This window comes from Ochotona princeps, chromosome 11 (assembly GCF_030435755.1).
Source record: "Ochotona princeps isolate mOchPri1 chromosome 11, mOchPri1.hap1, whole genome shotgun sequence".
NCBI classification, from domain to species: Eukaryota; Metazoa; Chordata; class Mammalia; order Lagomorpha; family Ochotonidae; genus Ochotona; species Ochotona princeps.
The window spans coordinates 5,230,128-5,245,911 of NC_080842.1; the positions used below are offsets into that span (position 1 = coordinate 5,230,128).

General features: G+C 36.1%; 1 protein-coding gene across 1 annotated transcript in view; it reads right to left on the minus strand.

The window, feature by feature from the left end:
- LOC131481477 (A disintegrin and metallopeptidase domain 3-like) overlaps positions 1–15,784 on the minus strand; it is a 55,777-nt gene that overhangs the window by 13,102 nt on the left and 26,891 nt on the right. The window contains exons 7-10 of the mRNA XM_058670469.1: positions 9,031–9,102; positions 8,662–8,813; positions 7,297–7,378; positions 1,723–1,859 (exon numbers count right to left, since the gene is read on the minus strand). Coding sequence (XP_058526452.1) covers positions 1,723–1,859; positions 7,297–7,378; positions 8,662–8,813; positions 9,031–9,102 — 443 coding nt within the window. The remainder of the gene's footprint in view (positions 1–1,722; positions 1,860–7,296; positions 7,379–8,661; positions 8,814–9,030; positions 9,103–15,784) is intronic.

Sequence of the window (15,784 nt, forward strand, 5' to 3'; positions counted from 1 at the left end):
GTTTAAAGGATGTTAAATATTAACCTTGGCTCACAATAAACTCTCCTTAGCAATAACATTACATTATATAAAATCAAAATGATGATTAAGAAAATGAAACATACTGAGAAATTTAATTGGAAAAGTATAAGGTATACATGATGGCTAATTATCCCCATGTATAATTCAGATTATTTGTCTTTGAGTAATAAAGTAATGAAATAAAATATTTCAGTAGGAAAGAACAAAAGGTACAAACTCTCGAGTCAATGTACTGTTTTGAACGTTTTACTCTTCGAACTACCAAGTGTAATGTTTAGTGAGTTTTTGATTAACAATGATCTTACCACAGATTTGTCAAAAATTTGTTCCAAAATCACTGAATTGCATATCAGCACAACAGATAATAATTCTATGTATTTTAACATATGCTTCTGGTATAGAAATGGATTTTCCCTCAAGCTCTGGCAATAGCAATAGATTTCTAGTATCTAAGCATCAGATCCCATTCAAATTCACCCAAACATCAAAATACTGTAATTTCATGGAATTGGGGTCCGTTGCGAACAAGTCTATTGCACTTAGTTCTTAGGAGTCCTTAGTCTACTAGCCCGAGTACTTGGTTCCGACTTTGCAAATGTGAAACGTTTTATAATTCTTGGGCAATTGTTCATAGAATTTCCTTCAGTTGGGCCCGGAGCTGTGGCCTAGCGCCTAAAGTCCTCGCCTTGAATGCACCAGGATCCCATATGGGCGCCGGTTCTAATCCCAGCAGCTCCACTTCCCATCCAGCTCCCTGCTTGTGGCCTCGGAAAGCAGTTGAGGACGATCCAAAGCCTTGGGACCCTGCACCTGTGTGGGAGAACTGGAGGAATTTCCTGGCTCCTGGCTCCTGACTCCTGGCTCTGGATTGGCACAACACCGGTTGTTGCAGTCACTTGGGGAGTGAATCATCAGGCAGAAGATCTTCCTCTCTGTCTCTCCTCCTCTTTGTATATCTGACTTTGTAAAAAAATAAATAAATAAATCTTTAAAAAAAAGAATTTCCCTCAGTTTATGTTAGTGACATGTTTCCTTTTTGTTAGGAACTGCACCATCCATACAGGAGCATACCATAGGTCACTTCCTGAGCGTCTTTCTCCAAATGATGCTTGGCTCACAACATGCCACTTCATTTTCCTAAGCTAAAGTGCTACTGTTTTCAAGCTTAATAATTGCTAATTTTTTCACTTCCTCAACCACAAATCACATTCCAAGCCTTGCTGAGTTCTTAGAATTAATGGAATCCCAGTATCTTTTTAGTGCTTACACCAAAATATTTTCATTACCTCCAGCAACCCCCCAAAAACTTTTGTTCAACATTCTGTCTATAAAACAGTGTTGAATATCAAGCTAAGTTAACACAGTTTCTACAATATCCTAAACTCATTCTTTATATAATTGCTCTTAAATACTATATATGTTATTAAATATATTCATGCTAACAAGTGTTGTAAGAGGGTACACACCGAGAAATATGATTATTCTAAAAGAGAAAGCATTATCCATATACATATATATACCTATGGATGCATTTGTATGTCATATTATATATAACAAAATATATACATTATATCATGTATATATTAGTATTATATATATGTATTAGTATTTACATGTTATACAGATATAACTTAGAATATTATGTGTATATATATATATATATGTATACATAAAACTGTAGAAGTGACATAAAATACTTACATTGCTGCAGGGTTCATTACACATGTAGTTCCTGGACAGACACAACTATGGATTTTATCATATGATAATCCCAGATTAATTCCAATCAATTGTACCATAACAACTGAAAATGCCTCTAAAGTTAACATCTTTGGATACTAAAAAGAAAAATACTGTTACTATACATCCCCTTAAATGAAATGACATAAAACAAAATCCACAACAGGAAGAAAAATAGAAAATTTACAACAACATGAAATTAAGTAACATGCTAATGATTCCAAAATCCTTCCTGAAGTAAATGGTGCTACTGTATGACCTATGAGTCAGTGAAGAAAGTAATAAGAAAAAATTTTTTTGAAAAAATGAAAATAAAAACAAAAATAGCAAAACCCATGAAATACAGCAGAAATTGTATTGAAAGGCTATTGATCTTGTGTTTTGCATGAAGATTGCCTTCTATCAGAGAGAACATGTGGTATAGTTACTGTGTAATATAGACTGTCATATCCAGATGTGAAGAAGCAACGTGATATGCATCTCTGCTTTCAAATCAGAGATGGAGTCCCAATGGAACTATTAAAATGTATCTTTACTATAGGATGCTGGACTCTCTGCCATTGACCATACCTACAGCATCAGGATACACTGAAATAGCAGAATGATGGACTTATGACTGTTAATAAAGGGCTGTACTATTATAATAATTTAGGGAAAATCAGGTTGAGGGGAGGGGATTTGAGGAAAGGGAGAAGTGAATTCTCAGAGCATGTAGATCTGTATCATAAAATAGTAAAATAAATGAATTAAAAATAATTTTAAAAAGAAAAACAGCATCAAATTTCTACACTATTTTAATGTAGTCAATTCAGGCTCTAACACACACGTTCAATTGCAGATTTAAGAAATTACTATATCAAAGATATATATATATATTTTTAAGGATCTAAAAGACAAAATAGGTAGGTATATTTTATTTTCCTTTTTGAGTTATATTTTTCATCTACATGCGATTGTCATATTGCATATAGATAATATGCATTTACTGATAACTCACTGATAATAAAATATTATCAGTACAATTTTGCATGATTATTAGATTGAATTCCAACAAGTACCATTGATCATTTAGATATTTCCCAACATGACTTCACTAATGTGTTGTTTCTCAAGAGAAGACGTTGGAAAGGATACGCGTATTTTGAAGTGTTTAATTGCAAATCAGTTATGTAGTGTATATCACAGTATGTTAAAGTTGCTACATTTCAAACAATATTAAATATTAAAAATGAAAAGTTGAAATAATTTTTCTCAAAGCATAATATATAGCACATGGCAAATTGCCTCTCTCCAAAATTTTTACGTATTAATGAGCTTTTTGGTATTACTGTGTATGATGATTTTCAATATTGTAAAGTTAAAATAAAATAGTATATGTGCTTTTCATAATGCATTATAAATCCTTATCATATTAGCTTATTCTATGAACAGCATTATTAAATGCTTGATTGTTAATGGTCAAGTTTTCTAATCAATGGCTAATATTCCGTTTTGTGGATATTATGTTTATGGACATATGTTTATGCATTCAGTTACTCAAGGCTGTCTTGCAATCTACAATAATTACATATCAAGCTGCTAAAAGTATGCCTGTGTATTTTTTGCATATATCAATGTTTTCATTTCATTGGGTAAATTCCAATTATGACCATTTCAAGATCATCTGCTGGTAGTTCATTCAGTAATGCAAACTGCCTCCTAAAGTGACTGTTCCTTTCTGTGACTTCATAAAGTTAAGTGACTGCGTGCACCTTTGACTCTACAGTCTTACAACATTCGGAGCTTTAGAGTGGTCCTCTACAGAGTGGAAAAGGAGTGAAAGTCTTTGATGTTGACTTGCTCCTTAGCATAGCTCTAGAGTACTGTCTTCTCAAAATAGGTATGGAGTTAAAACTGCTGCTTGTTAACAATGCCCTGCTGCAACTGATCTTTGAGTCCTAGTTCGCTGAGGGATTTACTGTGAATTTTCTTCCTTTGGTCAATTTTTTTTTTGTCCTGAATCAAACAATAGCATTGTATTATCTCTCCTCATTAGTCAATTGAATTTGTTTCCATTCATCATTGAATGATTAGATAAATTACTGCAGTTTAGATGAGTTACTATTAATTCCATAACAAATACTTATGGAATAATAAGATACACATATGTAATGAAATCTATGCATAGAAATAACCAAGTGAAACAAAAATTGAAAAAAAAAAACAGTGTAATTTCTAGAAATACTCAGCCCAAGAAATAAGAGAATTTACTAGATGCAATCAAACTTAACTTGATCAGAATTATTTTAAACCAGGCCTGGCTCAATGGCTTAAGTGCTTAATCATCCTCTAGCACACATCAGAATCCCATGATAGTGCTGGTTCCTGTCCACTTCCCATCCAGCTCCCTGCTTGTGGCCTGGGAAAGCAGTCGAGGACGGCCAAAAACCTTGGGACCCTGCACTCATATTGGAGACCAGGAAGAAGCTCCTGGCTCCTGCTTTGAATCAGATCAACCCCAACTTTGTGGCCACTTGGGGACTAAACCCATGGATGGAAGATCTTTATCTCTCCTTCTCTCTTTGTATCTGTCTTTACAAAAATAAATAAATAAATCTTAAAAATTATTTTAGATCATCATGTCAGAGAGCAGAAGAAAAGACATGATGAAGTAAGAGATTATGGTCTTACAGTCTTACGGCTCATCATCCAGGGGCTAAATATCTGTGTTTTGGAGTCCAAGAAGGGCATGAATGAGCAGAGGGGATAGGATAGAACTTGTTTAGGGAAACAATGCTGACGTTTTGGGGAGCAAGTATTAAAATGGTGACTGGGGTCAAGAAGCTTGATGAAATCCAGCTAAGGTGAACCCCGAAAATCACCAAGAAAGTGTTTTGTAATCAAACTGTTAAGAAACAAAACCACGAGAGAATCTTAGTGACATAAGTGAGCTTCCATGTAACTACTGGATATCTCAGCTATTTTTAAGCCCCAACATGATTGTAGCAAGGCAGTCAAAATATGGAAAGAAATTCAACCAAGAATGTTGTTTAGGACAAAACAGTCATTAAAAAATGTTGAGGATACTAAGAAAAGCTTAGGGAGTTTGTAACCTCTAAACCCGATCCGCAATAAATGCTCAAGAAACTCTTCAAGTTGAATAGGATGCACATTAGACACTAACACTGAACTACAAGCAAATTGTGACTCCTTGTGTGGGAGCATTGGGGCACACAGCAGATGAGGGTGATGTCTGGACAGCTACATCCCATACTTAAGTGTCTGGGAAGATATTGGCAATGTTCTCTCTTCTGTTAAAGTTGTCTGGTAATGCACCTGGCATGGAAACCATTATGGGAGAATCCTGACTCCCGCTTTAGGTGGGACTTACCCCCTGGTTACTGCAAGCATTTGTGAGTGAGCACATGAATGGAAGATATAAAATTATCTAAAAGTGAAAGGAAGGTTATTTCAAGTTAACAGAAAATGGAAGAAAAATGTAGGTATTCTGGCACAAAGTATTCCAATACAAATGGAATAAAATGAGAAATCAACCAGGAAGAAAACCCTGAATACTCAAAAGTGTATAGAATTTTTTGTTAAATCTCTCATGATTTTGCTTTGTTTCTTTAAAGAAAAATATTCATCTATAGAGAATGGGAACCAGTGTTTTGGTGTAATACGTAAATTGTGTCCCACAACTCTATCATCCAATATGAGTGCTGGTTCAATTTTTAGCTGCTCCATTTCCAACCCAGTTTCCTGCTATGCACCTGGGAAAGTGGAGGATAATGGCCCATGCACTTGGGATCCTGCATCTATAGTACAGATCTTTAAGAAGACCCTGGTTCCACTCAGGGAGTGAACTATCGTGTGGAAGATCTCTCACTTTATCTCCCTCTCTCTCTCTCTCTCTTTCTGTAACCATCTTTCATATAAATAAACTGAATCTTTAAAAGAAAAAAGAGTGAACAATTTCAGTGAAGTAATGAATACAAGATGGAAACTTAAAAACAATCCAGAGAAAAACAAAAATGAAAATAAAATACACAAAACCTGTGGAGACTGAGGAAGAATAAGTTTATATCTGTAAATGCTCACATTGAAAGGGATGGTGATTTCAAATTAGTCTCCTAACTTATCCCTGCAGGAACTAAACAACAGATGAAGAAACTAAACCCACACAATCAGAAGAATATAAATAATGGATAAAACTGTGATAGAGAAGATGATGCAATAAGAAAAATAACAAAAACTTGATTCTTTCAAAAGTTGCTTGACACGAATACATGGATAAAATCTGATAAACTGGTTTAAATAAGATTTTAAGGAATTATACCTGGAATACAAGATAGGTACAAAATATGTTACTTTAAAAATATGAGAGGCCAAAAAAAGAGATAATCTCAATTGTGGCAGAAGATGAATTTTGCAAGATTCAACATAGTTTCCCAGCAAAACCAGTCAGTGACCCAGTAGAAGGAGCAGGCTATCCCAGGAAATACATTCCTGCAGGTATACATTCAAAAGTTCAAGAACCCCATGGAGAGATTTTCAACACCACTCATAATCATAGATACCAAAGTCCAATATAATGAGATATCACCTTGCTCTACTAGAATGGCTGCCACTAAACAAACAAAGCAGCAGTATGTGAAATGGTGGTGACACTGTAAAACAGTGCAATCACTTTAGAAATCATGCCACCCATACTATATATTGCATCTACCACATGCTTGAGCAAATCCCGCTTCTGGAAACATATCCATAAATAGTTAAACAAATGTCTCAAAGAGTTTCATGCACTCACATGCTTATTGCAAGGGTATGTGAAATAGGCATTATATAGGAAATATCTAAATCTGCAGTGTAAGATAAGTGAATAAAAAATATGGCACCTGTAGTGGAATAATTTACGGGCATAAAAAGCAAAGAAATTGTGTCAAGTGCCACGATGTGGATACACATTGAGTACATTGTGTAAGGCAGTCACAAGAACACAAGTACTGCATAGCACCACTTACACGCAAATCTAAGCCGTCAAACTGATGAGAACAAACAGTAGAATGGTGGTTACTAGGGAAAAATGGTGCTATTTCCTTAGGATGCTTTCAGTTTCGCAGCATGTAAGGCTCTGGAATTCTGTTTTGTTACTATCTGAAGATAGTTACTGCTTTTCTGAACAATAAAAATGCTAAGAGGTGAAGTTTGAGGTTTGTTCTTCATCCACAATAGCATACATACCCCTTTCTATTGTTTGATTATCCCAACTAATGAAAACCATCGTCATTTCTATAAAGGGTTGACAAAGAAAGCACTGGATAGGTGTGCTTTATATTTGTTTACTGATGTGAATAATAACTTTCTAAATTTGATATAATTATTTTTTATTGGTTACATTGCATTATGTGACACAGTTTTACAGGCACTGGGATTCCCCAAACCCTCCTCCCATGGTGGATTCCTCCATCTTGTTGCATTACCACAGTTCAAATTCAGTTGAGATTCTTTCATTGCAAGCATTTACCAAGTATAGAGATGAGGATAAATGCATACCAGAGCAACTCCTGTGGCAAACTTTGGATCACAAGCCGTTCCATGATATGTTGTTCCCACAAAAGCAGCATGTTCCCTATAACTGAAAATACAATTTTTTTGTGAAAACTTGCATTTTAATGTATTGGTAATTAACGATGTGTTTAGAAGTTGTTTCATGTCATGCTGTGTTTAGAAGTTATGTCACAAAAAAGGTTCATTTTTTTAAGTTCCATAGGTTGAGGATTTCCGCTCTGCCCTACAGATTAGCACCCCCACTACTGCTTTTACCTATGTTGTTACAATAATACGGTCCTTCAGGAAAAGTCATCAATCCATTGTTCTGTTTAAGTGTGTCATGACATTGCAGGTATAGACAATGGTAGAGACAATATCACATCGAACAGTTTCAGTCATTCCCTATTTGAGTTGTCTGGCACAAGTCACATAAAGGGATGTTTCTAAAGGCTAGTGATCACTCTGTTGCAACACCCCAAACCTGGCAGTATCCTTTTTGCCTATTCATTGGTGTATGACCATCATCCTCCCAGACAGGATTATAATCTTAAGAAAAAAATCATGATTGTCAATTGTAATAACATAGACTTAGTGAGCAAGTTGTAACTACATGTTAGCAGTGTTGACTTGGAGGAGAGAGAGAGAGAGAGAGAGAGAGAGAGAGAGAGAAAACATGCAACGGATGAAGTAGAGACAGTATGTAGCAAGTGTCCACATTCGTCTTAATGCTTTTGTGTATTTACTCTAGAATTCAAGAAGCTCCTTTAATTCTACTTCAAACATGAGAAGATTTAAGAATTCATTTCATACTGCTTCAGATTTCTGGCATTGTATTGTGTTTCCTGATATTAAAATTAAGAAAAATTAAGAAGTGCACACTTCTGTAGAAAGAATCTTGCACGATCCAAATAGATCAAAAAATTCATCTTCACTCAATTTACATATACCAGTGAGTAACCTAACCAGAAGGGTAGTAAAGTGGTCCTTTCCAAATACTTACTATTAAAATGTTTTCTGCTATAACAAACACTTTAGGCATTCACTGTGTTCTGTGAAAGTAATGTACAGTTTTATCAAATCCTAAAATGATGATTCGATCATTTCCTTTTAAGATGATCAACCCTTGATTTTCCTGAGGCTTCTTATTTTTTCGTCCATTTCCCTTCAACAGAAAGTCTACTCTGAGAATGAAGGCTTAGTGTGATTTCAATGTCGGCTTCTGTGGCTATCAGCTTTTATATTTTTCATTTCGCTTAAGCAATATTTCTATAATTTTCTTTTTAAACATCTCATTGTCAATAACAACTCAGGAAATAATTTCAGTAGAAATATTTTGGGAAAGTCCCAGCCAATATAGCAAGTGCTTACATTAATAAGTAAGACATCCCATGGGGTTTTTGTTTCCATGACAGAAAATTCTGTAGTATTTCCTCAGCATCCCCATGTGTTGAAATCTTATTTCCATCCGACCAGAGTTCCAGAGAGGACAGCATAATGGTGATGTTGACCTTGGAAAACATCTGAAAACAGAAGATAAAAAATATAGGCTTGGTTAACTACAAAGAAAGAATGTTCCATCCCTGTAGCCAGATGTAAAGTATGCCTTTAATTAGTGCTTATTGGTAGTAGGACTAGCCCATAGGATTTTACCTTCTATGAAATGGAAATGCAATTTATACAAACAATATGACTGCTAACAAAATATGTCTTATACAAACACAAAACATAGATACTTACAGCATTAATAAGACCAAACATGTAGACAATTTTTTCAGCTGAAAGTGCCACTTCAGCGCCCATAAAGTCACACTAAAAGACAAACATTTACTTAAGAGGTTTTTAAATATAAAAGTGCAAAAAATGCAGTGCTTAAATGAGGAGACAAAAATATAAGATTTTTGAAACAACTATGTCATTTTAAGCATAATCTAAAAGTTACTACTGTAACTTATTAAATTTAAATCTTTATTACTTAAACATTATATATGACATGATACCTTTATATATACATTTATATTTATACTATTTACGTTGATACATAATTATGGACATAAAGCATGTTACTGAAATTAGCCATATTATATTCTTCTTTACAGGTGCAGAAAATGAGGTTTAAAGTTTGAGGATTCAAAGAAGGCATAATCAAAGCTCAAAGCTTTCTAACTAAACTTCTAAGCTTATTTTGTCTACTGTAATTTACTGTCATAATAGAATGTGATGCATGGATCTCCTATTTGATAGAGCTCAGGGTCTATATAGAGGACCGTAAAACACATTGTGTATTGGAACAGTGTACTATATGCAAACATTCAAAACTCAACTAACAACACCTGCTGGCATGGATGTGGGGAGAAAGGCACCCTCATTCAGTGCCGGTGGGAGTGTAGGCTAGTACAACCACTGTGGAAATCAGTATGAAAAGTGCTTGGAAAATTGCAAATAAATCTGCCATATGACTCAGCTATCCCGCTCCTAGGAATATACCCAAAAGAAGTGAAATCTGCATGTGAGAAGGGGATCTGTAATCCTATATTTGCAGCAGCACAATCTACAATAGCAAAGACATGGAAACAATCCAGATGTGCGTCCAAAGAAGAGTGCTTAAAGAAACTGGTACATCTACTCTATGGAATATAATTCAGCTATTACGAAGAATGAAATTATTCTATTTAAAACCAGGTGGTCCCAGCTAGAGACCATTATGCTCAGTGAAATGCGTCAATCACATAAGAACAAATACCATATGTTCTCTCTTACATAAGGAAACAACATGGAAAGTGTAATTCCAATAGTCCAATCCATATTGCTTTTTGATTGTTTGTTTGCTTTTTTGGCTGTATCCCATGTGTTTTGATGTCTTTTATTTCAGTTTGGTTCATTCCAAATAATCTCTTTTCTCTAGTCGAATTCATCATGGGCTCATGAATTATACGATGGCATCATTTTTTCCAAGGGGGAAAAAAACTTATGGTTTGGGATTGTATGTGTAAACTTTTGGTAAAAACATTCAAAAATAAAAAACATACTATCTGTTAACAGGAAAATTTAAAAGGAATATATTGTGTGATGTGTTATGTATTAATGAATACAGTTAATGCAATTATGAAAATAAAGTTTAAACAAAAACAGTAATTATCATAAAAATGATTCAAACAGAGGCTAAAATTAATCCACTACTCCAATGGTAGCAAAGAAGTAACAAGTGAGGTTTAATAATTTTAACAGAAAAGTAGTACTTGAACCCACACATGTAAATTTCAGTAATGCTTTTTTGGTTCCATTTGAGGACTGGTTGATTTGACAGCCAGAGGATGAGGGAGAGAAAGAGAAACAGGTATTTCACTTGATGGTTTATTACTCAGGCTGCTTACACTTAAAGCTAAGATGTTGGAGCTATAAACTCCATTCTGGTTTCTGACTAGGGTGGTCGAGCCCAGGCATCAGGTCATAAACTACACCCTCACTAGATACTAACAAGTCTTGCAAGGGGCTGAATCAGAAGTGGAGCATCGGGGTTCCAACCTGAGCTCCAGTGTAGTATGCTGAGACTGTCATGCTGGGCCTCAATGAAAACCCTGTTCTGCAGAAAGCAACAACCTTATTATTATCAATGACTTTTCCCACTTGTAAAACACAGACTTCAACCTGAGAAGTGGAGAAATTATAAAACATTAAATAATTTAAAAAGAATAATATTTAGGAAAAGAATAATATTTAGGAAAATGTTTTTTTTTTTTTTTCACTTCAGCAACTAATGAAAAAGATTACTTTAGAATGGACATGCATCCAAGCAAGAGATTCTTGGAGAACTGTCGAAGGCACAGAAGTGTCTTCAGATAGTTATTGTTGATTAAAGTTTAATGTAGTAGAACCCTACCACATACGATTCCTAGGATTCAATACAGGATTAGAAATCAGTATTTGAATATTGACAACCCATCTCTGTGTAAAGGCAAAAGGTATTTCCTTAACTTCTGGTGTACTAAGAAACCTAATAGGAAAATAACGTATCTTTTAATATCAGGAACAATGGAAGTTTACTGTTTATATTCCCCATAACTTAAGTTTAATATGAATACAGAATAAAATATATCAATAATGCATACCATGGATTTATCCATAACAATGTGCGTTTTCAAAATCCTTTTTGGAAGGACATCTAAATCTTTCTGCGGAACACAGGACATAATTAACATTTTTAAAATTCTTGCATTGTCATAATTATACACCAAATACAGACATGCACAGGAAACAGAGGCGGAGAGGGGACAGACTCACTCATCCACATAGAACAGGCTACAGATAGATAGATACATACAGTAGGAGACTGATAGCAACAATGGAAAAATAAGACAATTGATGCACACGCTGTAAATAAGTGGGTAAGATTCCAAACGTGTTTGTAACTTGGCAGAAGTATTTTAATTTCTATTCCTGGAAATATGAATCTCCAAAATGTCCAGGAAATAAAGAAAAGACCATATTGTCTTTATCTTACAGCATTTTTGTGTTGCTGATGGAACATCCATAGCCTGTCATCCTTCAACATGTTTCTGTCAACATTCTCTCAAAATTGTGTGTATTTGGGGTTGTTGTGCAGGGAGTAGAAGGGCAGAGAGGGAGACAGTGAAAATGGCTCACTCCTTAAACATCTCCAAACGCTAAGGTTGGGAAAAGCAAAACTCAAACAAGGTACAAATCTGAAGAGCCCAAGCGGGTGGAAGGGCCTTAAACCATCCATCTTCAGTTGTCTTCTTGAATATTTTAGCACAAATGTGAATCAGGATCAGAGCAGCCAGGATTGAAACTGGAACTCTGATATGTTGAAATACCAGTCCTGGAGTGAGGGGCTACATTTGTGGGGACCCATGAGGCTGTGGCCAAGCAGAGAGAGCCACATTCTGCTCAGATCCCTGACTAGGCTGTTCAAGCATGACTAGGAGAAAATGAGCTTGAACTGGTGTAATTTTCTTTTTATGCTTAAAGTAGGCTCATATTAGCTAATAATATCTGATGCTCCTGGAATATCTCCTGGTTTGCGATTTTGCTTTCATGAACTCTGCTGTTCTGCAGTGTAGCATCGAGAAAGCTCTGGTGCATCAGTCCACTCTTCACTGCCAGCGATCGAGGACTTTGAGATCCCGTCAGCCTGTGCTGCTCCTCTTCCGCACGGGATTGCTTGGGGACACAAGGCCAGTGTCACAAGCAGTGCTGCATTCTTCTATATGAGCGTGTCCATTTCCTTCCTCATTGTTTTTGTATTTTAACATTTATATTAAATGTGTGAGGTTTGTATTAAACAAGACATACCAGTTTGAAGCATATGATGTGTGGCAGAGTACATACATGAATGAATCCACTGTCACTATACAATATTTCAATCACTTTCTCCCGTGTGGGTAGTCCACATGGCACAAAATCACTGATAATCTTGGGCCTGGCGGCGTGGCCTAGCGGCTAAAGTCCTCGCCTTGAACGCCCGGGGTCCCATATGGGCGCCGGTTCTGATCCCGGCAACGCCACTTCCCATCCAGCTCCCTGCTTGTGGCCTTGGAAAACAGTCGAGGACGGCCCAAAGCTTTGGGACACTGCACCCGCGTGGGAGACCCGGAGGAATTTCCTGGTTCCCGGCATCGGATCGGCGCGCACCGGCCCATTGCGGCTCAGTTGGGGAGTGAAACATCGGATGGAAGATCTTCCTCTCTGTCTCTCCTCCTCTCTGTATATCCGGCTTCCCAATAATAATAATAAAATCTTAAAAAAAAACACTGATAATCTTCAGCCTTCCACCACAGGTTAAAATAATTTGATCTAGAATTTCAGCTCAGTGGAAACATGTACTAAGTGATCTCTTTTTTATCCAGCTACTTTCATTCAGTCTCCCATGAAATTGTTGGATTTATTAGTACTCTATTAGAGACACATTTCAACTTTATTATACATTAACTTACTAATGGCCATTTGGATTATTTAGATGTTTTAACAATTATTAGTACTGTTTCTCTACATATTAATTTTAAACTGTGTAGTTTCATCTATATACATGGTTTCTTTTTCTTGACAAAAGTTTAGAAGTAGAATATCTCATTCTTGTGGTGTTTGTAAGCATATAAAGCAGCTTTATAAACCCAAATTTTTGTCTGATATTGATTTGTATGGCTATCTTATCGAGTTCTTACACGTCTAATTGTTTTAATTAATTTGATGGAGAAAGTGATGGTGGGATAGACAGATTGGAAGATCAAATTTTTTCCAATAAATGATTCATTCCTCCAAAAGACTGCAACAGATGAGGCTGGGATGTTCTGGGAAAGGATGTTGCCAGGCTGAAGGGACTCCCATCTGTATCTGCCATAGAAGTGACAGGGCTCCAAGAACCAGAGTAGTCACATGTGGTCATTCATGGTATTCCCTAACAGGAAGCTGGATCAGAAGCCGCAGCAGTAGGTAATCCTAGCATTCTAACACAAATTGCGGGCACTGCAATGACAACTTAACCTACTATCTAGAATGCACATTACTCAGTCAAGTTTGTTTGAAATATCCCTAAGAGAAATTTCCACAACTTTGATTCCCAATTTCTTTGCATAAAGATCATAACTCGTTTTATTTCATACGGATACGCAATACCTCTTAAGCTGTTTGTTGAAAAAAAAAAAATGAAGGGGGAGGAGCTCCCATCTGTATCTCCCATGGAAGTGACAGGGATCCAAAAACCAGAGTGGTCATCTGTGATCATTCATGGTATTTACTGAATCGGCAGCCTTGAATGGTGGCTGGAGGTTCGCACACTGATGCCTCCACTCTGCTTGACTGCTCTGTATGTCTATGGCGACACTGTGCTGTCATTTGACAGAGTTCGGCAGACTATGCTTCTATCTCTTCTCTTGTTTGAAGGCACGAATGCCATCAGGAAGATTGCTTTCTTCAACAGCTGTGTCACTACATTACATTCCAAAGTTTAACTTCCAAATACATTCCCTGGGAGGGGCAGTGGCCAGGGCTTCAACATGTAACTGATGGAGAATGAAAACTGCAGTTCACAGCAGGCACAAAATCTTCACAAACTCTCATTCATTCCTTCAGCTATGGAACCTGTCACACATGTTTTAAATCTGACCAAGGGAGTTTTCCATTCTTATTTTCTCTTACGAAAGTGCAAACTGTTGGAAAGTGATGTTGCCTTTTCTGAAAATATTGTTATACCCTGTATAGATGTGTGAATAGCATATCTGAAGTTCACATTTAATTTAGGATTTTAAGTAACATTGACACAAAGTTTTTGCAACATTACACAGATTAAAAAATCAAGACTGTCATTTTATTTTAAAGGTAACTTGATTAGATAAAAGATTTTTGCAATTTTTCATGTTTCACCATGAAGAAATAGGAAATGTTTAACTGTTTTGAAAGGATTTCAGTCATTATGACTGGTTTCTCTACCCTTTGAAGAAACAACATTCGAGTGTATTATTCTTTACTTTTTGTATTGTTGATTTTAAAAGTTTCCTGGGAAATTTTCAGCTTCATCATTGGCTCATCAAAGCTGGTTTGTTTTCTGCTGTTTTTCTAAATTGTAATGCATTTGATGATTTCCTTCTTGATTACAAATCTTAACATCTTAAACTTTCTACTACCGGCTCTTATAGCCATTGAGACCATACCTATTCAGAAACACAAAACGCATACTTGTGTAAGTGAGGAAACTTCAACACATCCATGCAAAAACAAATTTAAAAGGTAAGTGTATTCCTCATTTTTAGGTGATTTATTCATTTTATTGGAAAGACAGATTTCCAGAGAGAAGAGACAGAGGGAAAGATTTTTCATCTTCTGGTTCACTATTCCAAAAGCCACAAATGCTAGAGCTGAGCCAATCTGAAGCCAAGAACCAGAATCCTCTTCTGGGCCTCCTCTGCAGGTGCAGGTTTCCAAGGCTTCGGGTAATTCTCTACTGTTTCCCAGGTTACAAGCAGGATGCTGAATGGGAAGTGGAGCAGCCAGGACTTGAATTGGTGCCCTTATGGGATCCCGGTGTGTAGTAGGCAGCAAGGGTTTAGCTACTGAGTCGCTGTGCTGGGCTCAGCAAAGTGAATTCTTATCCTGAAAATACTCACAGAACATTTATCTTCATTATAAAAACTGTATATGCATGGATTCCAATTTTTGTTCCAGAAAAAACTAACAATACTTGCCATAATAGTTGAAAAGTATCTAGTTTGAGACACAAAGTAGGTAAAACATAAGACCAAACATCACCTACATAATCTGTGAAGATCACAGCAAGAAAATACACAGAATTGAAGGTGAAGATGAACTGTAACAGTATTAAGATGATGGATGTAGTCCAAAATGTCTATAATAATACTAACATGACAAATCAGTGTTTGGAAGGGAATAGAGAATATTGAATATAAACTCTATAGTGGCAAGCCACTCACACCACTAATTGGATCATAGTAGAAACATTATACTTCATGACTCTTATTGC